Source organism: Prionailurus bengalensis, chromosome E2, assembly GCF_016509475.1.
Source record: "Prionailurus bengalensis isolate Pbe53 chromosome E2, Fcat_Pben_1.1_paternal_pri, whole genome shotgun sequence".
Lineage (NCBI taxonomy): Eukaryota > Metazoa > Chordata > Mammalia > Carnivora > Felidae > Prionailurus > Prionailurus bengalensis.
Genome location: NC_057352.1, coordinates 48,776,360 through 48,794,913, shown reverse-complemented (window position 1 = coordinate 48,794,913; position 18,554 = coordinate 48,776,360). Strand labels below are relative to the sequence as shown.

The window sequence follows — 18,554 nt, the reverse complement described above, 5'->3', positions numbered from 1 at the left end:
ATTCTAAGTCACCTCATTTCCTCCTGAGTATCTTCCATGTACACAGGAAGGACACATGTTAATAAACTTATTTTTTTTCCTTGTTAATCTTTTATTATAGCAGTCTCTGCCAAGAACTCAGGATAGAGAGAAAATTATTTTTCCTCTCTTTCACTACTCAAAAGCTACTTTTCTGACCTTTTCAGCAAAGAATCTTCTATTTCCCTAAGCATTCTACGCAGAGGTATGGAAGGGACATGTCTAAAAGCCCCAGCCACTTTTATCAATCAACCAGCAGGCATGGTGCACTATTAGAAATGATGTTATGCTGTTATGAATGAATATTTATCAAAATGGTTCCTCTCAGAGCAATCACTCTACTTCAATGTATTTTCCCAATTGAGCAGCCATCTCCTGCCCTGTCGGTCCATAGACAACCTGATGGAGCCAGAATTCTCTACCTCTGGTAGTTAGGCCACACCAGGCCTCACTACTATGGTGTTCAAAACCTTAATTAATTTTCTTCTCCAACAAACTTTCTCCTTTTCCCACATTTCCTATCTTGGTAAATGACATCACTCTCTTCCTGGTATCCATGACTGGAAATTCTAGGTGACCATCTGGAATGCCTCCCCATCTTTCAATTTCCTGCCATGCAGGTGCTAGGGGGTCGACTGGCCCAAACCTGTTCACTGTCAGCATCTCCAGTGCTTCCTTTACAAGACATTACAACAGTTGCTTTCCTAGTGTGGCTTTCTGACCATTTCTCCCAGAGGGTGATAACAGCCCGACTCCTCTGTTCCTTCAAAATAAAACCCAAATTCCTAATCTTGGCATCAAGGTCAACCAAGATGGGCCTGAGCCTGCCTTCCCACCTCTAATTTACTGTCAACTTCCTTGCTTTCTTGGGCCGGAATGTACTTGACTTCATCTTTGCCTGTCCTTTAAAGCTCATTTGCATGAAAGCTTCCCCAGATCAAGCTGGTTGGACCCCAGCCATCCCAAAGTTGCCCTTTCACAGAAGTCAGTATTCCTGTTACATTATTTCCCTCTGCTCTGAACAAGTCCATGTCTGTTCCCCTTCCACAAGTCACCCCCAAAAGTGTGGGCTGCCTCTTATTCATGGTCCTGTTCCCCGTAGCACCAAATGGGTGCCTGTCTGGGCAGCGGGGAGAGCCACAGATACTCAGTGAAGACAACTCTTCCCTGCGCTGTAAGTTGGCAGTATGTTGTAAGTCAGCTTTCAACCAGGCTGGGGGAGAAAAGCTCAACGGGGGACACAGAGAAGATGGGTATCAGCAGCAGGCTGCCAGCCACTTGACCACAGAAAGTCAGGGGAAAAGGCTCTTACCAGACTCTTCTCCTTCCTTCATGGACTGCTCTATGGCAGCTCTGATACAGAGCTCACGGGCCCGGATCCCTGGGATGTTGCTGCCATCAGAGATCGCTTCAAGCACGATGGAGTCAATGTTCAAGCAGGCTGCATTGTAGTACCTGGCCATGCTGACTGCGGTGGCTGATTTCCCTGAAAAAAAGGTCAGGAGGTTGAATTTCCTGGCTCTCAGTTGCTTAGTGTCTCTAGACAGAAGAAGTTTCTAGAATGGAGGCCCCTGTAGAGAAATCTCTCCAAGCGCTTTGCCTCTATGTCTCTTGTGCGGCCACAGATGGCAGCAGAAAAGAGAAAGGAGACCGGAACCACAAGTCAGGACCACGGATTCTTGTCCTCATTCTGCCACCCATGTGTTGTGCACCGTATGATGGCAACACGTTTGCTCTCTGGATTTTCTCCTCAGTCTAGATGGTAATTCTATCAGATGACCTTTAAAAGTCGTGTAGCTCTACTGTCTCTGATTCTAATGGGAAGACTTTTTTGGTTTAAAGAATAACTTGTGTTGATCTTTCTTTTCTCATTTCAAAATATCTGCTTGTTAAAAAGAAAGCAGAAAATTCAAAGAACAAACAGGAGGGAAGGAAAAAGAAGATCCATAATTTGCTCACCCAGAGATATTACAGTTAGCATATGGCTGCTAAGTATGTATATATAACTACCTTATTTATATTTCTCATAAAGAAATGGGTTATGTGGTAGGCTGAACAATGCTCTCCCCCCCGCCAAAGACATCCACATCCAAATGTCTGAAACCTGTGAATATGTTACCTTATGTGGTAAAGGGGGTTAGCACCTTCGATTAAGTTAAGGATCCTCATATGGGAAATTATCCTGGATTATCTGGGTGGGGCCAACATAATCCCAAGGGCCCTTATAGGAGAAAAGCAAGAGGGTCAGAGTCAGAACAGGTGATTATGATGAAAAGGAAGAGAGACTGGAAGATACTATGATACTGGTTTTGAGGATGGAAGAAGGGGCCACAAGCCAAGGAATGCAGGCAACATTTCTAAAAGCTACAAAAGGAAAGGAAATGGGTCCTCTCCTAGAAGCCTCCAGAAGGAATGCAGCTCTTTTGACACATTTTAGACTTCTGACCTTCAGAAGGAAAGTAAATTTGCATTGTTTCAACTTACCAAATGTGTAGTTATTTGTTATGGTACCAATAGGAAATTAATCCAGATTACAAATCCTAAGTATGACATTTTTCTTACTTAAAATGATGTATCATGAACGTCTTTCTATTCATTTAGTACATTTCTATGGCACTTAAAGAAATTATGGTGATATCTGTACATAACTTACCATTTTAACCATATTCTAAGTTGCATAAGTACATTCATACTATTGTGTGATCATCACCACCATAGGCCTCCAACACTTTTTCATCTTCTCAAATGGAAGCTCTGTACCCATTAAACAACAAGCTCCCATTCTTCTCCTTCCCAGTCCCTGGAAACGACCACTCTTCTTTCTATGAATTCGACCACTGCAAGCACTTCATATAAGTAGAATCATACAGCAATTATCCTTTCGTGATGATTTCACTTAGTATAATATCTTCAGTGTTCAACTATATTGTAGCATGAGTCAGAGTTTCCTTCTTTTTTGAGGCTGAATAATATCCCATTGTACCGTATTTTGTTTTTCCGTTTATCTGTCAGTGGACAGTTGGGCTGTTTCTACCTCTTGGCTATTGTGAGTAATGCTGCTATGGACAGGGGTGTACAAAACACTGTTTATAGTGGCAAAATAACTTACTATGTGGATGCACTAAAGCTTAATTAACCAGTCTTCTATACTGAATGCTTCAAGTGCTCCCAAGTTTTTACGATGCTAAGCAGCGCTGCAGTGAATGTTCATGCAGTTAATCTTTGTCCACATCACTAAACAGATTCTTAAGGTAAGCTTATAGAAGTAATATTTCTAGTTCAAGGAGCTTGTGCTTATTTCCCCCTCTCCTCTTGTTTTATCATTTATTTTTATTTTTTCCCCTCCTCTTTCTAAAGAATTTAATGTCTTGGATTTTCCCCTAATATTATTTTAAAATTATTGGAAGAATATAAGCTCAAACAACTCAGAGATATATTAATTAAAAATAAGGTGTCCCTGCTCTTTCTCTAACACTGTTTCTCTGAGATTGGCAATTTAATAGTTTGGGGATACTCCCATGGTATACAAATCAAAAAAAAAAAAAAAGAGTCTTTTGTTATCTCGAAAATTACATGTGCGAACTTCACCACAACCCTTAAAGTGACAACCCTTGGGAGCTGCGGCATACCCGACAAGGGTGTCCCGTGGATGATAATGGCGATGCCCTTCCTGTTCTTGGCCATGCGGCCTTCTGCAGAAATATCAATGCCCAGGTGGCGCGCGATCGCCTTGCTCACTGGGTTGTTCTCTACTTCTCCAACCTCTTCCGTCGAGTGGCTGTCAACACTCTGTATCTTGTCAGCTGCAAATTAAAAATATACGTGTACAAGTGCATGCCCACGGGCACACCCAGAATTCATACAGTCTGATGGAAAGGAGAACCACTTTTTCTTTTTGAACACTGCTGCGGCACAGTGGCAAATTATCTGCTGCACATGTTGTCAGAGTTCCCACTCCCCCCTGCAGTGGATGGGAAGTGCCCTTTATAGCTGATAATTTGTCGACAGCTACTGGAAGTGAAAATACAGATACCCTTATTGACTGTTAATTCCATTTCTGGGGGAATATCTCCTGCTGAAAAAATAATACTGGAAACTAGCTGAATGTGCAACATTAAGGGGAATGGCTGACTAAGTGATGGCATATTCCTACTACAGAATTAATACACGGTAGTGCTAAAAGGCTCAAGGGTGCATTTTAGGGAGAAAAGTAAAAAGGCACTGGACAGTCTTCCCACTTCTCTTAGAGAGAACTGGTACAAAACATTTAAATGTTTGGTTACTTTGAAACATTATTTTTTCCAGGCTTTCCTCATCCTCCTCTTCATCCGGGTAGGTCTTGGACTCGACTGTGGGAATGTGTCGTTCTTCAGGGTTGGACGTGACAGAGATCCCTTGGCTCAGTGAGGTCCTCTTTGTACTGCCAGAGGTGCCTTGTTCTGATGAGGGCATATCTTCCTCTTCTGCCCGAGAGACAAAGAACAAAAACATGGGGGAAGTGTTGGGAGGGGGACAAGGGAGACAGGTATGGAAAAAGAGACAAAGTGGAGAATCGCTGACCTGGTTACCATCACCCTGGACTAGCCAAAGCCAAGAAACAAGATCTGCAGTCAGTTGGCTGTTAAGAAGGTTCTCTGCCCAGGGGCACCTGGGTGGCTCAGTCACTTAAGCATCTGACTTAGGTTCAGGTCATGATCTCGTGGTTCGTGCGTTCCAGTCCTGTGCTGGGCTCTCTGCTGTCAGCACAGAGCCTGCTTCAGATCCTCTGTCTCCCTCTCTCTCGGCCCCTCTCCTGTTGGTTCTCTCTCTCTCTCTCTCTCTCTCAAAATAAATAAACTTTAAGAAAAAATTTCTCTGCCAGAGTGTTTCTACATCTTAACATTAAAAAGACTAAAATTATATATATTCTCCAGAAAATTTAGAAAATTCAGAAGAGCAAGACTTATACAATTCATCTGCAAAAGAGATGTAGATAGAACAAGAAACAGTGACTGAGGAGTTGCAGCTGGACTTTATGATACCAGGACCGCAGAGCTGTGGCCTCTCAGATCCTTAATTTTAAATTTTTCAAAGCTGAACTTGGGATCATGTTGTATATACCAATCAGTAGCCTGTTTTCCCCCTAGATCTGTCATGAACATTTGTCTATGCCATTGCCAAGTACACCTACCAATTTGTCTGCCTAGAACCCTCCTCACAATTTCAGTGGGGGTGTTGGGCTGTGACTGTACAAAATGACCCCCTTTACTGGGCCTGTTGACGGGGGTTGACACTGTCTTTGTTTAGAGGTTGGATCTGAGGCAGAGAGATCGGAGGTCTCCCGTGACTGGCTTCCCTGGCCGTGGTGCGGGAAGCAGGGAGGATGGTCTGCATGTGAGCAGAGGGAGCACAGGCTCAGGGAAGCCCTGGGGAAAAGCCGAGTATGCACCTTTCTGGCTCCCTCTGAACCCGTGGGTCCCTGTTCTCAGCCAACTTCCAATGGGCCAAATGAAAAAACGAACCCACGACTGTACTGTGTAAGGATGGGGACAAGAGCAACAGGGTCCTTCTCTGATTTTGTGATGCCCTTTACACATGGCAGCACCCCCAGCTTTCTGTCCCAGTGGTTCTGAGTTCCAGTGTCTCCCCTCCCACCACCTTCCTGGTTGTGGGCTCTCAAAGACAGGGCCTGTTTCACTGATCTGTTTACAGTGCTTCAGCTCCGTTCTTGGAACATTGTGGGTGCTTGTTATAGGCTTAACTAGTTACCCTAAAATTCTTAGGTTGAAATCCTACTCCCCAGTACCTCAGAAAGTGGCTATGTAATAAAGTTAAAAAGGGGTTATATGGATGCCCTATTCCACCCACACTCCAGTATAACTGGTGTTCCTTAAGAAGAGACTAGGACAGACACAGACAGAAGACCATGTGAACACCAGGGGAAGACAGGCAGCTACAAGCCAAGGAAGGAGGTTCTGCAGACAATGACCCAGCTGACACCTAGATCTTAGGCTCTGAGCCTCCTGAACTATGAGAAAATAAATTTCTGTTGGTTAAGCCACCAAGTCTGTGGTCTTTGCGATGGCAGTTCTGGCAAACTAATAGTGCTCAATGACACTGACCCGGAGATTGAGGGCAAAGGTGGTCTTCTTCTCTCATCTTCTCCTTTTAGGACAAACTAGTATTCTCTGACTGGCTCCCTTGAGAGACAAGACAAGCCCAAGGTCAGGAGAAAATGGACTCCATTCCATTCATTCATTCACTGTTATAGCACATGTTATTGGGCACTGTGACGTATCGGGTGCAGTTCCATGCTTTGGGGTTACAAGTGGGGAATGCATGATCACTGCCTTTATGGGGGCTTCTTATTGGTGGGGGGAGACAGGTATGAAGAAAACAATTACACATGTGATGACTATTACACAGAAGAACAGGGAGGGCACATTTCCAAGATGAGGGCATGATAAACAGGAAGGAGAAGCATGCATCACGACAAGCTGCACAGTGCTACAGGTCATCAAGGACCCCTGATGCTCAGGTGCACAAAAGGGAGCCCATGGATGGGTGGTGGGGTAATACAGGGGGCGCTGGGCCAGAAAGGAGCACATTATGAGAGCACAGTCCAGTTTTATGATTGGGGTTTGGCTTAAAGACTGTGGAGGGCCAACCTCATCCTTGGGGGAACCCCCACTCCTGACCTCTGTTAGGACACCAAGTTGTACCCCGTGTGACATATTCAAGCACACACAGAAGCCACGGAGTACAGTGGTTACCGTCGTGGATGCCAGAGTCAGAGAGATCTGGGCTTGAATCCTGACTCTGCCCCTTTACACTGTGGACCTGGTGTCTCAGTGCTTTAGTCTCTCAGGTAAGTGTGTAAAGCCTAAGTGTTCTTCTATCCCTCTATTAGCTGTTTTTAAGCCTGAACTCCCCACTAGACTCTAGTGGGAGCAGAGCGTATCCCTGTCTCTGCATTCATACTGTGGGGAGAACAGGCCCATTCTGTGACGTTACAGACAAAATATGTGAGGCACCAGCATGCGCCCAGCATGTGGCAGCTGTTCGGTAAGTGGCCGGCCTCCCAGCAGGGACCCTTCCAGGGCGCCAGCGCAGTGGCTGAAGCCGGGCTCTCGGCCCTGAGCTCTCACCGTTTTCCTGGGCCAGACTCTCCAGAAACTTCGCCTTCATCTGTTCCTCTTTGGACCGCTTCATCTCCTTGAAGTACTCATAAACCTCTGGGGGTAGCTTTTCCCCCGGAACACGGGGTGGCAGCAGCAGGGTGTTGTAGGAATCATAGCCCTTCAGCATTCGCAAGATCTGCAAGAGGACGACAGGAACTGCTGCTGGGTGTGCTAGAAGCTTTCTCCTGACAGTCCTTGGAGGGTCTGCTTACCCACCAGGTAAAACCCCTGCTCCTTCCTGTACAAGGGGCCTTTGGAGAGGTCTAGAAAGTAAGGCTGGGCCCTGAAGCTGGGGATACAAGATCTTGATTTTTGCCCCATTTGAGCCCAGGCATTTCATATGTGGAAGAGAATTTTCGTCTTATTTTACAAATATCATATACTGTTTTTCTTTCTTTCTTTCTTTCTTTCTTTCTTTCTTTCTTTCTTTCTTTCTTTCCCTTGACAAAAGTACAGAACTCCATTATCCACTTTGAGCTACACGTTCTTGAAAAACACTGTAGTTAGAAATGTTATACAAGGGAGGAAGGTGGTTGTCTCACAGAGGATTCAGGGAGAAACAGATAAAATGGTATTAAGTATGTGTGTGCATGAGTATGTGTTGGGGGTATGGGGGTAGGGAAGGAATATGTATTAGGATTATCAGACAAAATACAGGATGCCCAGTTTAATCTGAATTTTAGATAAACAGTGAATAATTTTTTAGTACAAAAATGTCCACATAAAATAAGTCATATGTTTCTTATCTGAAATTCAAACTTAACTACGTAAATTGTTTTTCTTTCTACAAAATCTGGTAACCCTAGTGTGTATGTATATTTATAAAACCAGTGCAACAAGGTTCTAGAAAGCAATCACTTCCTCTATGGCCTAATTTATGTGAAAAATCTGTTTTGTTGAGTAACCTTTCTCCAGGATCACTATTTTTGGTTGTGTGAAAACCACCGTTAAGAAGCTCATTCTAAAATTTATATGGATGAACAAAGAGCTAAGAATAGTTAAAACAACTGAAACTAATAATCCTATATGTTAATTATACTTGAATATAAAAAATGGCAAAAAAGGGAAAAAGAATAGTTAAAACATTAATGAAAAAGAAAAAGAGAGGATCGCCCTACTAGATATTAAGACTGTTGAAGCTGGAGTAACAGACAGTGTGGGACTGATGTTGGGATAGACAAACTGGCCAATGACATGATATAGAGAAGAGAGCTTGGAAGAAACCCACTCATACATGGAGTTTGATTCAGGAGAGAGGTGGCATGGCAGGTCAGTGGGTGAAAGGAAGGAATATTCCAAAGACTGGGTGATGGAGACATACAAGGGCCTGGACAACTTGCTTCAACTGGGGCAATTCTAAAGAGACAGCCCAGCGGTAGAGCTTCCTGTGGGGTCTGCTGAGGTCTCTGCTGTAATCTCATCACAGCTCATCTCTCTGCCCGGCACTGCTTGCCTTATTCTTCACTGGTGTTGCTCCTGAGAGGGCTCCCTACCAAATCTGCATACACATCTCGGAGTCTTAGACTCTGCTTTGCATTGAACCTGGCCCACAACAGAGGATGCAGTGCCAACATAAGCCATTGAGCATTTCATGAATACCTAATGAAAAGATTCCTTTCCAGAGTGACAAATTCCCCTTCTGAGAAAAACTTCGAGATGCAGAATCTAAATTGGGTAGAGCATAAATATTACATGTAAAGAAGACAGAAGATTTAAAGGCTGAGTTGGGGGAGGGTCCAGAGGAAGCAGAACCACCTTAGCTAAGCCATTCCCAAATTCCTGACTCACAGACAACATGAGATAACAAACACTCATTGTTTTAAGTTGCTAAGCTTGGGGGTAATTTGTTTTGCAGCAATAGATGACTAATTAATAAGCAAAAAAGCATCAGACTTCATGAACAGCAAAACCTTAGGAGAAAACAATGGAGCAATGCATTTAAGATATTCAAGTGCAGAAAATGTGAGCCAAGGATATGGTATCCAACCAAACTTATCTTCAAGCATAAAAACCACAGATAAATAGTCATGAACGTATGTGTACTCAGGGAATAGTGTTCCCATGATCCCTACCTGAGGAATCCACTAGAGAATGAGCTTCAGACAATAGAGTGGTTACTGAAGAAGCTTCATCACAAGGACTGGTGTTGAACATTGAATGTATTTAAATATTGAACTAAAACTAAGTGATAGAAATTAGGTTCTGACATCATAATATTATAAGCTCTGACATGACAGATACACCACAAAAAGCAAAACATGGAGGGAATGTACATGAGATGATTACCCAGCAGGCATTAATTTAAAAGAATATCATTTTAAATTAGAGGATGGTGAGAAGAGAGAAAAAGAGATTAGTGGCTCATTTCATAATTTCTCATAGTAGGGAACTAAGAGGCAGTTTCTAGAAAGTAGGGTACTAAGCAGTTCATACAGCTCAGCCTCAAGGTAGCAGAACAGGATGGAGACAGTAAAAAGGGACCTGGAGAGATTACGTGGAACAGAATGGAGAGCCCATAAGTAGACCCAAATAAATATAGTCAACTGACCTTTGACAAAGGAGCAAATGCAATACAATGAACAAAGACACTTTCCAACTAACAGTGCTGGACCCAGACACCCACATACAAAATACCCAAATCTAGATAGACCCAATATCTTTCACAAAGCTTAAAATGGATCATAGGCCTAAAAGAAAACCATACAATTATAAAACTCTTAGAAGGTGATATAAGAGTGACCTAGGGTGTGGTGATCACATTTTAGATACAACACCAAAGGCATGGTCCATGAAAATAATAATTGAGAGGGTGGACTTCCTTAAATTTAAAAACCTCTGCTCTGCAAAAGACAATGTCAAGTGAGTGAAAAGACAAGTTACAGACTGGGAGAAAATATTTGCAAAAGATGCATCTGATAACCTTGTCTTATTCAAAATATTTAAAGAACTCTTAAAACTTAACAATGAGAAAACAAATCACCCAATTAAAAAATGAGCCAAAGACCTTAACAGACACCTCACTGAAGAAGATATACAGATGGCAAATCAGTATATGAATAGATGCTCCACATTGTATGTCATCAAGGAAATGCAAATTGAAATGAGATACCACTACAGACTTATTAGAATGGCCAAAATCCAAAACACTGACAACATCCAATGCTGATGAGAATGAGGAGCAACAGGAACTTTCACTTATTGCTGGCGGAAGTGCAAAATGGTACGACCACTTCGGAAGACAGTCTGGCAGTTCTTATAAAACTAAATGTACTCTTACCATATGGTCTGGCAGTTGTGCTACTTGGTACTTATCCAAAGGAGATAAAAATGTATGTCCACACAAAATCTGCATGTGGATGTTTATGGCAGCTTTATTTATAACTGCCCGGATATGGAAACAACCAAGATGTCCTCAGTAGGTGAATGGGTAAATAACCTGTTATGTCCAGACAATGGAATATTATTTAGTACTAAAAAGAAATGAGCTATCAAGCCATGGAGGGAACTTAAGTGCATATTACTAAATGAAAGAAGCCAGTTGGAAAAGGTATACTGTACGATTGCAACTATATGACACTCTGGAAAAGACCAAACTATGGAGACAGTAAAAAGATCAGTGGTTGCCAGGAGGTGGGGGGTGGGGAGGGATGAATAGGCAGAGCAGAGAGGATTTTTAGGGCAGTGAAAATACTCTATATGATACTATAATGCTGGATACATGTCATTATACATTTGTCCAAATCCAAGGAATGTACAACACCAAGAGTGACCCCCAATGTAAACTGTGAATTTTGGGTGATTATGAAGTATCAATGTAGGTTCATCAATTGTAACAAATGTACCACTCTAGTAGGGGATGTTGATAATGGAGGAAGGTATGTATGTGTGTGGGGCAAGGGGTATATGGGAAATATCTGTAACTTCCTCTCAATTTTGCTGTGAGAAAAAAGTTTAAAACAAGTACATGGAGGAACAATTGGAAAATATGTAGCCCTGAACAAACAGAAAAAAAAAAAGTGGCAGATTCAAGCCCTAACATAATTTTATTAAATGTAAATGGTCTAAATACACTAATTAAGAATGGAGACTGCCAGAGTGTATTTTTTTTTTAAAGACTCAATTATATGCTGTCTACAAGAAACTCATTTCAAATATGACAGCGGCATACATTCTTTACTATTACAGTTTTAGCACGCATTAGGTTTTCAATTAGTTGTTTAAAATGTGTAATGAGGGGGCGCCTGGGTGGCGCAGTCGGTTAAGCGTCTGACTTCAGCCAGGTCACGATCTCGCGGTCCGTGAGTTCGAGCCCCGCGTCGGGCTCTGGGCTGATGGCTCAGAGCCTGGAGCCTGTTTCCGATTCTGTGTCTCCCTCTCTCTCTGCCCCTCCCCCGTTCATGCTCTGTCTCCCTCTGTCCCAAAAATAAATAAACGTTGAAAAAAAAATTTTTTTAAAAATGTGTAATGAGATCACAAAGAAGTAATAAATTCTGCTCAGAGCAAGGGTCAGGAAAGGCTATAAAGTGGAGTTTAAATTGACAAGGAAGGGCTTAAAGTGAAGAAGAGGCAAAGGTTAGGAGGAAGTTGTCCATGCAGAGGGAAGAGCACAGGTACATGGTAGGACCCAGCAGGGATAGGAAAAGGAAATTTGGTTTTGGCCTCTGCTCACCTTCTCTTCTAGGAGATACTGTTGGTCAAATTCTAAGGAGTAAAACTCAATGGGAAAGTTGCAGGGATTCTTTATCACCACCTCAGCCTCGTCTCCAGGTGCATAAGGCAGCAGTGGCCCCAGCTCCAGAAAAGAGGGACTAAATTCCAACCGTGGCTCAAGACCTTGCCCCTCTACCAGCAGTGTAAGCTTTTGAGGACTCTGGGAAATCTGGAAAACCAGGGTTTGGCTGTAGAATTTCTGGAAATCATAAAAAACAAAACAAGCATCTTAACTTTTTGTGTTACATGAAACACAAACCTGAAAAGCCACTGTGGGGACAAAATTGAGAGAAAACTCAATTTTGTAAACCTGAAAGCCACTGTGGGGACAATATTGAGAGAAAACTTTTGGGGCACCTGGGTGGCTCAGTCTGTTAAGCGTCTGACTTTGGCTCAGGTCATGGTTCGTGGGTTCAAGCCCTGTGTCAGGCTCTGTGTTGACAGCTTGCTCAGAGCCCGGAGCCTGCTTCGGATTCTGTGTCTCCTTCTCTCTCTGCCCCTCCCCTGCTCACACTCTGTTTCTCAAAAGTAAATAAATGTGAAAAAAAAAAAAAAAAAGAGAGAAAACTTTTCATGTAAAATTACATGAGAGTAATTTATATTACTGCATTAATACTAGGTTTCTAGCATGCTAGGCACTGTACAAAGTGCATCATCACTCGTAAAAGGCCCTCTGAATGCCGCACTCAGATCCTTCAGACCCTCCAGTGTTTTCAGATGGGCCACTGTCTGCACCTCTGGGTTCTCATTTCATGGGCCCTGCTGCCTATGGGCAGGGAAGGGTGGAGCAGAAGTGCTGGGATTAATCCCTTCCAGGAGCAATTCTCAAACATTGACTCAGGAACTACCACATAAATACCCCAGGTCCCTTGCTCCTGGGAAGGGATAATTCTGAAATATGCATTTTGTCTATTTCCACAGAGTTTCCCAGTAGGATTATGTTCCAGTCTCCAAGGTAGCTGGCTCATTCACAAGCATTATTAGCTGCCTGCCTTTCCCTGACCACCTCCTACTTCTCCATCAGTGTTTCCTACACTTTCCAAATAATCTGTTTGCACTTGAATCCTTGTCTCCAAGTATGTTTCTTGGAGAATCTGAATTAATATACGGAAGTTATTTGAAAATACAGTTAAGCAGTGGGTCAGGGGTAATCAGCTGGGGCATTCAGTTTATCAGATATAATTACAATCTGAATACCAGTTAATAGTGATATCAACTATTCTAATCTGGTTTTTACTGGGGGACCTATTAAAAATGTGGAATCACAGGCCCCAACCTTAAAGATCCCAACTTGACAGAGGCAGGGTAAGGCTGGGAATTCTGCATTTTTAACCAGATGCCCAGGTCATTCTGATACAGGTGGGTTCATGGCTTGGGTTTGGAGGCCATGAGTGGCTTCATGATTTGAAGAGATCTTAATTATCTTAGCTCAGGGGAGAAAAGCAGATGGATGGAATGTGTATGGACATATATACACACCCAGAAAATATCAATTGACGGAGACAGTAAGAGAATGAATTATTGACTAACTAACAGTTATGGGATTAGCACCTTCTGACCCAAACTTCTATATTTTAATTGCTTTTTGTGGAAATATTCCAAAAACATTTCATTCATTTCCTTGTTTCCTAACATAGTGTTCTGCACATATATTATAACATCAGTGATTTCTCTTGTGCTGCTGATGTGGACTGTATGCGTTGCAAAGCTAACCAATTAATTGTATACAGCCAACAAATTCCCCTCTAAATTGGTGGAGATATTCTATTAACTTTGACCAATTCCAACTCAACATATATGGAACCACCTGGACAAACCTTTTTTTTTTAAATTTATTTACTGATATGTCTCTCATTTAATAAACTATCCAAAATCTTGACAACCCTGACAGTAACATCCCTTCAGACTCTCTAAGAATGACAAACATATTAATTCTCTTTTCTGTTGAAAGGGTTGGGAGATTCTGATAATTCAAGAAATGGGCTTTTTAAAAAAGAATCAGATATGAAGTCATTTGCTTTTCTTCTTTCTCACTACAGACTCTTAAAAATTTCTTCAAAGCATTTCCATTACCAGGAAAATGGGAGTTAACTGTAGGTATTCTGTAAAACCCACATGGGTTTTTTTCTTTTAAAAGACTAAAGTAGAGAAAGACATCTCCCTGATGCCTTAGGCTTTGAGCACAAGTCTTTACAGTGTAATCTCTTGAGACCCTCTCAGGCTCTAGGATTTTATTTTATTTTATTTTATTTTATTTTATTTTATTTTATTTTATTTTATTTTTTATTATTTTTTATTATTTAAAAAAAATTTTTAAAGTTTATTTATTTTTGAGAGACAGAGAATGAGCAAGGGAGGGGCAGAGAGAGACAGAGACACAGAATCCGAAGCAGGCTCCAGGCTCCGAGCTGTCAGCACAGAGCCTGACACCGGCTCAAACTCACGAACTGTGAGATCATGACCTGAGCCAAAGTCAGACACTTAACCGACTGAGCCACCCTGGCACCCCGGACTTTATTTTTACTGTGTGCTTTGCTTGGAGTAGCTTTGTGTTAATGGCATTCACACACACACAAAAAAAGTTTGTGAGGCCCGGGTGGTATGTCTACCAGGAAGTATCCCAACTACTGATGATAAGAGCAAATAGTTATTGAGACACTACATAGAGAGAAGTATGCTGTGTATTTTATTCACATTAATTCATATAATCTTCAAAATGACCCTAGGAAGTAGCTATTGCAGGTTGATAATGTCTTAGTTGAAACCCTAGGGGCCAGATGATTTCAAATTCAGATTTTTAAAAAGGTAAATGCTGTGCATAGACCCCATGTTACATAATGTCCTCAGCAGGGCCCGAATCAGGTCCCCTATAATCAAACACTAATATTTCTGTAGTTACAATGTTTGACTCTGCAAACTAAGTGGAATAAATAAAGGTTAAGTAGTCTCCTGTCAGTTCAGATTAGGTTTTTCTACCAAATGAGTTTGGGCCTGAAACTTATGAAATACCCCCCCTCCCCCACCTCCCCAGTTTCTGGAGCTTACTGGATTTTAAAATTGCAATAAGGATTTTTGCATGGGATATTGTTATTTTCCATTTTATCTATAAGCAAATTGAGGTTTAGAGAGGCTAAGGAATTTACTCAAAGCCATGAAATCTCTCAGTACAGAAGCAGAAGGCCACTAACCCAGGTCTGCTGATAAAAGTCAATGTGCTAGACAGATCTGATTCTGGAACTGGTGTTCTTAACTACCAGGCCACACAGCTCCAACATGAAACAAGCACTTGATGTCTTTATCACAATAGCGAGGCAAAGGTCACTCAAAAATTCCCTAGAGTCCTGCCTAATCAAGTGTGGCTTTTGAGTAAAGCTCAAAGAGACCCAGAGACTCTGAATGAAACCACATTTCTTCAAAGCTTACCTCTTCTTTAGGCATGAATTTCACTTGCACGTTGGACCTCTCGTCAGGATCCAAGACCCCAGAAGTGGGCTGGATCTCAAAGATTCGTGTCTTTGGCTTTAATTCAGCACGTAGTTTCCGTCTTAAGTACTTTGGCATGTGTTTCTCCAGCTGGTTAACAGATAATTAGACAATTAGATCATCTTCTATGGAAAGCAAATTTATTCTATCCTCCACTCACCCAGCCTACATTTACTGAGTCCCTTCCAGGTGTCAGGGAAGGTGTAGATACCAGGACTACAAAGAAGACTGACACATCTACCAGATAGCATGGCCTGGTAAGTCCTTGAATGCTGGGCTAAGGGCCTAGATTGTATTTAGGAAGCCATGGTTGTCACTGCATGTCTTGGGAAGAAGAGTGAAATAATGAAAGTGAAGGCCCAGAATTCCATATCCGGATTAAATGGAGATGGGAAAAAGGGGACCAATGGGTTACAACCCATTTACCTTGCTAACTGGCTTATGGCTCAGGAAAAACCATTCACAAGGGACTTGGAGATGATTGGAAAACTGAATAGTCTCCACGAGGCACTGTCCACACTGAATTGTGGCAAACTGCACCTTTTCACAAGACAGTGTCATAGCAGGAATGGTCACCTTGGCTTGGAGACAGATGTGAACTGTTGGCCCTCCAACCACCTAGAATGGGCATAAAATTGCTGTTACCACGGGGCATGGGGCTGGGGGAAGAATCACGGTTCTCAAATAGCAATTGATTCATCCTAGGGGTAACTGGCAAGCAGAGCTGGTAGCTGGGGAGGATCAGCTGGGCCCAGCAGTGCGTCTTACCTTGATGGGTAGAACGACCTCTTTGTTTCCAACTGAGAGACTGGCCCCTTGTGGGTCAAATTTCACTTCGAATGTTTCCGTTTCGCAGTAAGGCAGATTCTTTACACGATCTAACTCAGTACTGAAACCTGGACCAAGATAAACAAAATTTCTTTGTGGGAAAGAGAAATGGCAAACAAGAACTGCAGTAGATAGAGCCCTCCTGGGGTCAAAGTATCAATTAATACCCATGACCATTCAAAGTATAAATTAATGGCCCAAGAATTCTTTCAGCTGATCCCAGAAGAAGCATGAACACTACTCCAGAAGATCAGTACATGTGGGCACCCTGTTAGAAATGACAAAGTGCAAGAAGAAAGGGTCTCCCCAGTCTGGTTACCTGTGTCATGAAGGATGCGCTTTTCTGCATGGAAGGACACTGGGAAGTGACTGGTGTTGGTGATCTTGATGATGTGTGTTCGGATGTCACCAAGGATGATGTAGCCAAAGTCCAGGATATACTCTGGCAGCTTGACTCTGAAACAGTTAACGAGGCTCTCTTTACCAGTCACTTTTCCAAAAGAGTGACTATGCTATTCTCTTCTATCTCCTGTGCACAGTTCTGACCTCAGAACTGGAGGACAGAACAACCACCCTCCAGACAGGAGGCTATAGAAACAAGATTACTCCCCCCTCCCCCAAAGTTCACACTGCTGTTTCAGCCATTCCCAAAACACATTCAGTGTGGGCCCTCATGAACCTGAAGCCAGAACTATCCATTAAACAAAGCCAGAGGCTTCTGCCTTTCAGAGGCAGAGACTTGCCTGGTTGGCTGGATGCTAGAAGATAACAGATACAGGACGCAAGTAGATTTCATTTCTACATGATCAACCATTAATTGATTCAGGCAGCATTCCAGTGGGCAACACTGTTTGCTCTGTTCTCCTCTGAAAGAAGCCTACCATGAAAGGACACTCACTTGGCTAGTCTGCGACGACTCCGGTAGCTGAAGTCATCTGTGGAATCAGGGATAATTGTTTTCTGATGTTCTATGGAATAGCCTTGGACTATAAGTCGCTCTACTTCCATCTGGAGCTGAGCACTTAACTGGAGCAAGAGAAAAAACCAAGTCAGCAAATTCTAGAATATGCGTTTTCAATGGGGTCAAATCACCTCTAAGAGGGAAAAAATTGCTTCATGGAGGGGAGAATGAAAAAATTTTAGATATTACAATTATTTATGGCATTCCAAAAGGCCACAGTACATAAACAGTTATACAGTATAGTTGTGGTATTAAAATCTTCACAGAAAAAAAAATCTTCACAGGGGTGTTGGGTGGGGTAAAGAAACTAGTATATCTATATCATGGAATACTAATGAACAATGAAAAGGAATGAACTATTGATATTGATGGATTTCAAGGGCATTATGCTCATTGAAAAAAAAGCCAGTCTCAGGGCGCCCGGGTAGCTCAGTCGGTTGGGCATCTGACTCGGGCTCAGGTCATGACCTCACAGTCCGTGAGTTCGAGCCCCGTATCGGGCTCTGTGCTAATAGCTCAGAGCCTGGAGCCTGCTTCAGATTCTGTGTCTCCCTCTCTTTCTGCTCCTCCCCTGCTCATGCTCTGTCTCTGTCTTAAAAATAAATAAAATCATTAAAAAAATTTTTTTAAAAAGCCAGTCTCAAAAGGTTACATATTGTATAATTCCATTTACAGAATATTCTTGAAATAACAAAAGTACAGATTCAACAGAGGAAGATGGCAGCATAGGTGGATGCTGGGCTCACATCGTCCTACTGACCACTTAGATTCCACCCACATCTGCCTAAATAACCCAGAAAACCACCAGAAGACTAGCGGAATGGACTCTGTGGAGCCAAGCATAGACGAGAGGCCCAGGGAAGAGGGTAGTAAGGGTGGAGAGGCGGTGCGCACTACACGGATTGGCGGGAGGGAGCCGGGGTGGTGGAGGGGCAGCCAGCCCACCAGGCAAGACAGAGCCCATGAATCTGGCTTGCAAAAGCAGAGGGGCCAGATGGAGTGTGTTCTGACAGCCAGTGGGACTTAACATCTGGAATGTTATAAGTCAACAGCTCTGCTCCGAGAGCGGGAGGGCTAGAGGACAACGGGAGGGAGAGTTGTTGAGCCCCAGAGGACAGAGCTCGCTTGGCGGGGAACAAAGGTGCTCGCCAGTGCCATCTCCCTCGCCCATCCCCCAGCCAAAACCCCAAAGGGAACCAGTTCCCCTCATGGAACTTGCTTGTACTGCGCAAACACCCAACTCTGTGCTTCTGTGGATCCATCCCTCTGACAGGTCTGCCTTCCTCCTGGTGCCACAGGGTCCCTCCCGAAGCGGGCCACCAAAGGCAAAGCAAGCTGAGTCTGCCCCTCCCGCCCCTGTGCATCTGTGGATCCACCCCGGCTAACACGCCAGA

The 18,554-nt window shown here is 43.0% G+C and overlaps 1 protein-coding gene across 1 annotated transcript in view; it reads right to left on the bottom strand.

Annotated features, from left to right (window-relative positions):
• Positions 1–18,554, bottom strand: part of HYDIN (HYDIN axonemal central pair apparatus protein) — a 347,254-nt gene that overhangs the window by 103,966 nt on the left and 224,734 nt on the right. The window contains exons 30-39 of the mRNA XM_043599622.1: positions 17,098–17,225; positions 16,519–16,655; positions 16,140–16,267; positions 15,798–15,989; positions 15,312–15,461; positions 11,848–12,087; positions 7,146–7,314; positions 4,302–4,481; positions 3,648–3,821; positions 1,331–1,504 (exon numbers count right to left, since the gene is read on the bottom strand). Coding sequence (XP_043455557.1) covers positions 1,331–1,504; positions 3,648–3,821; positions 4,302–4,481; positions 7,146–7,314; positions 11,848–12,087; positions 15,312–15,461; positions 15,798–15,989; positions 16,140–16,267; positions 16,519–16,655; positions 17,098–17,225 — 1,672 coding nt within the window. The remainder of the gene's footprint in view (positions 1–1,330; positions 1,505–3,647; positions 3,822–4,301; positions 4,482–7,145; positions 7,315–11,847; positions 12,088–15,311; positions 15,462–15,797; positions 15,990–16,139; positions 16,268–16,518; positions 16,656–17,097; positions 17,226–18,554) is intronic.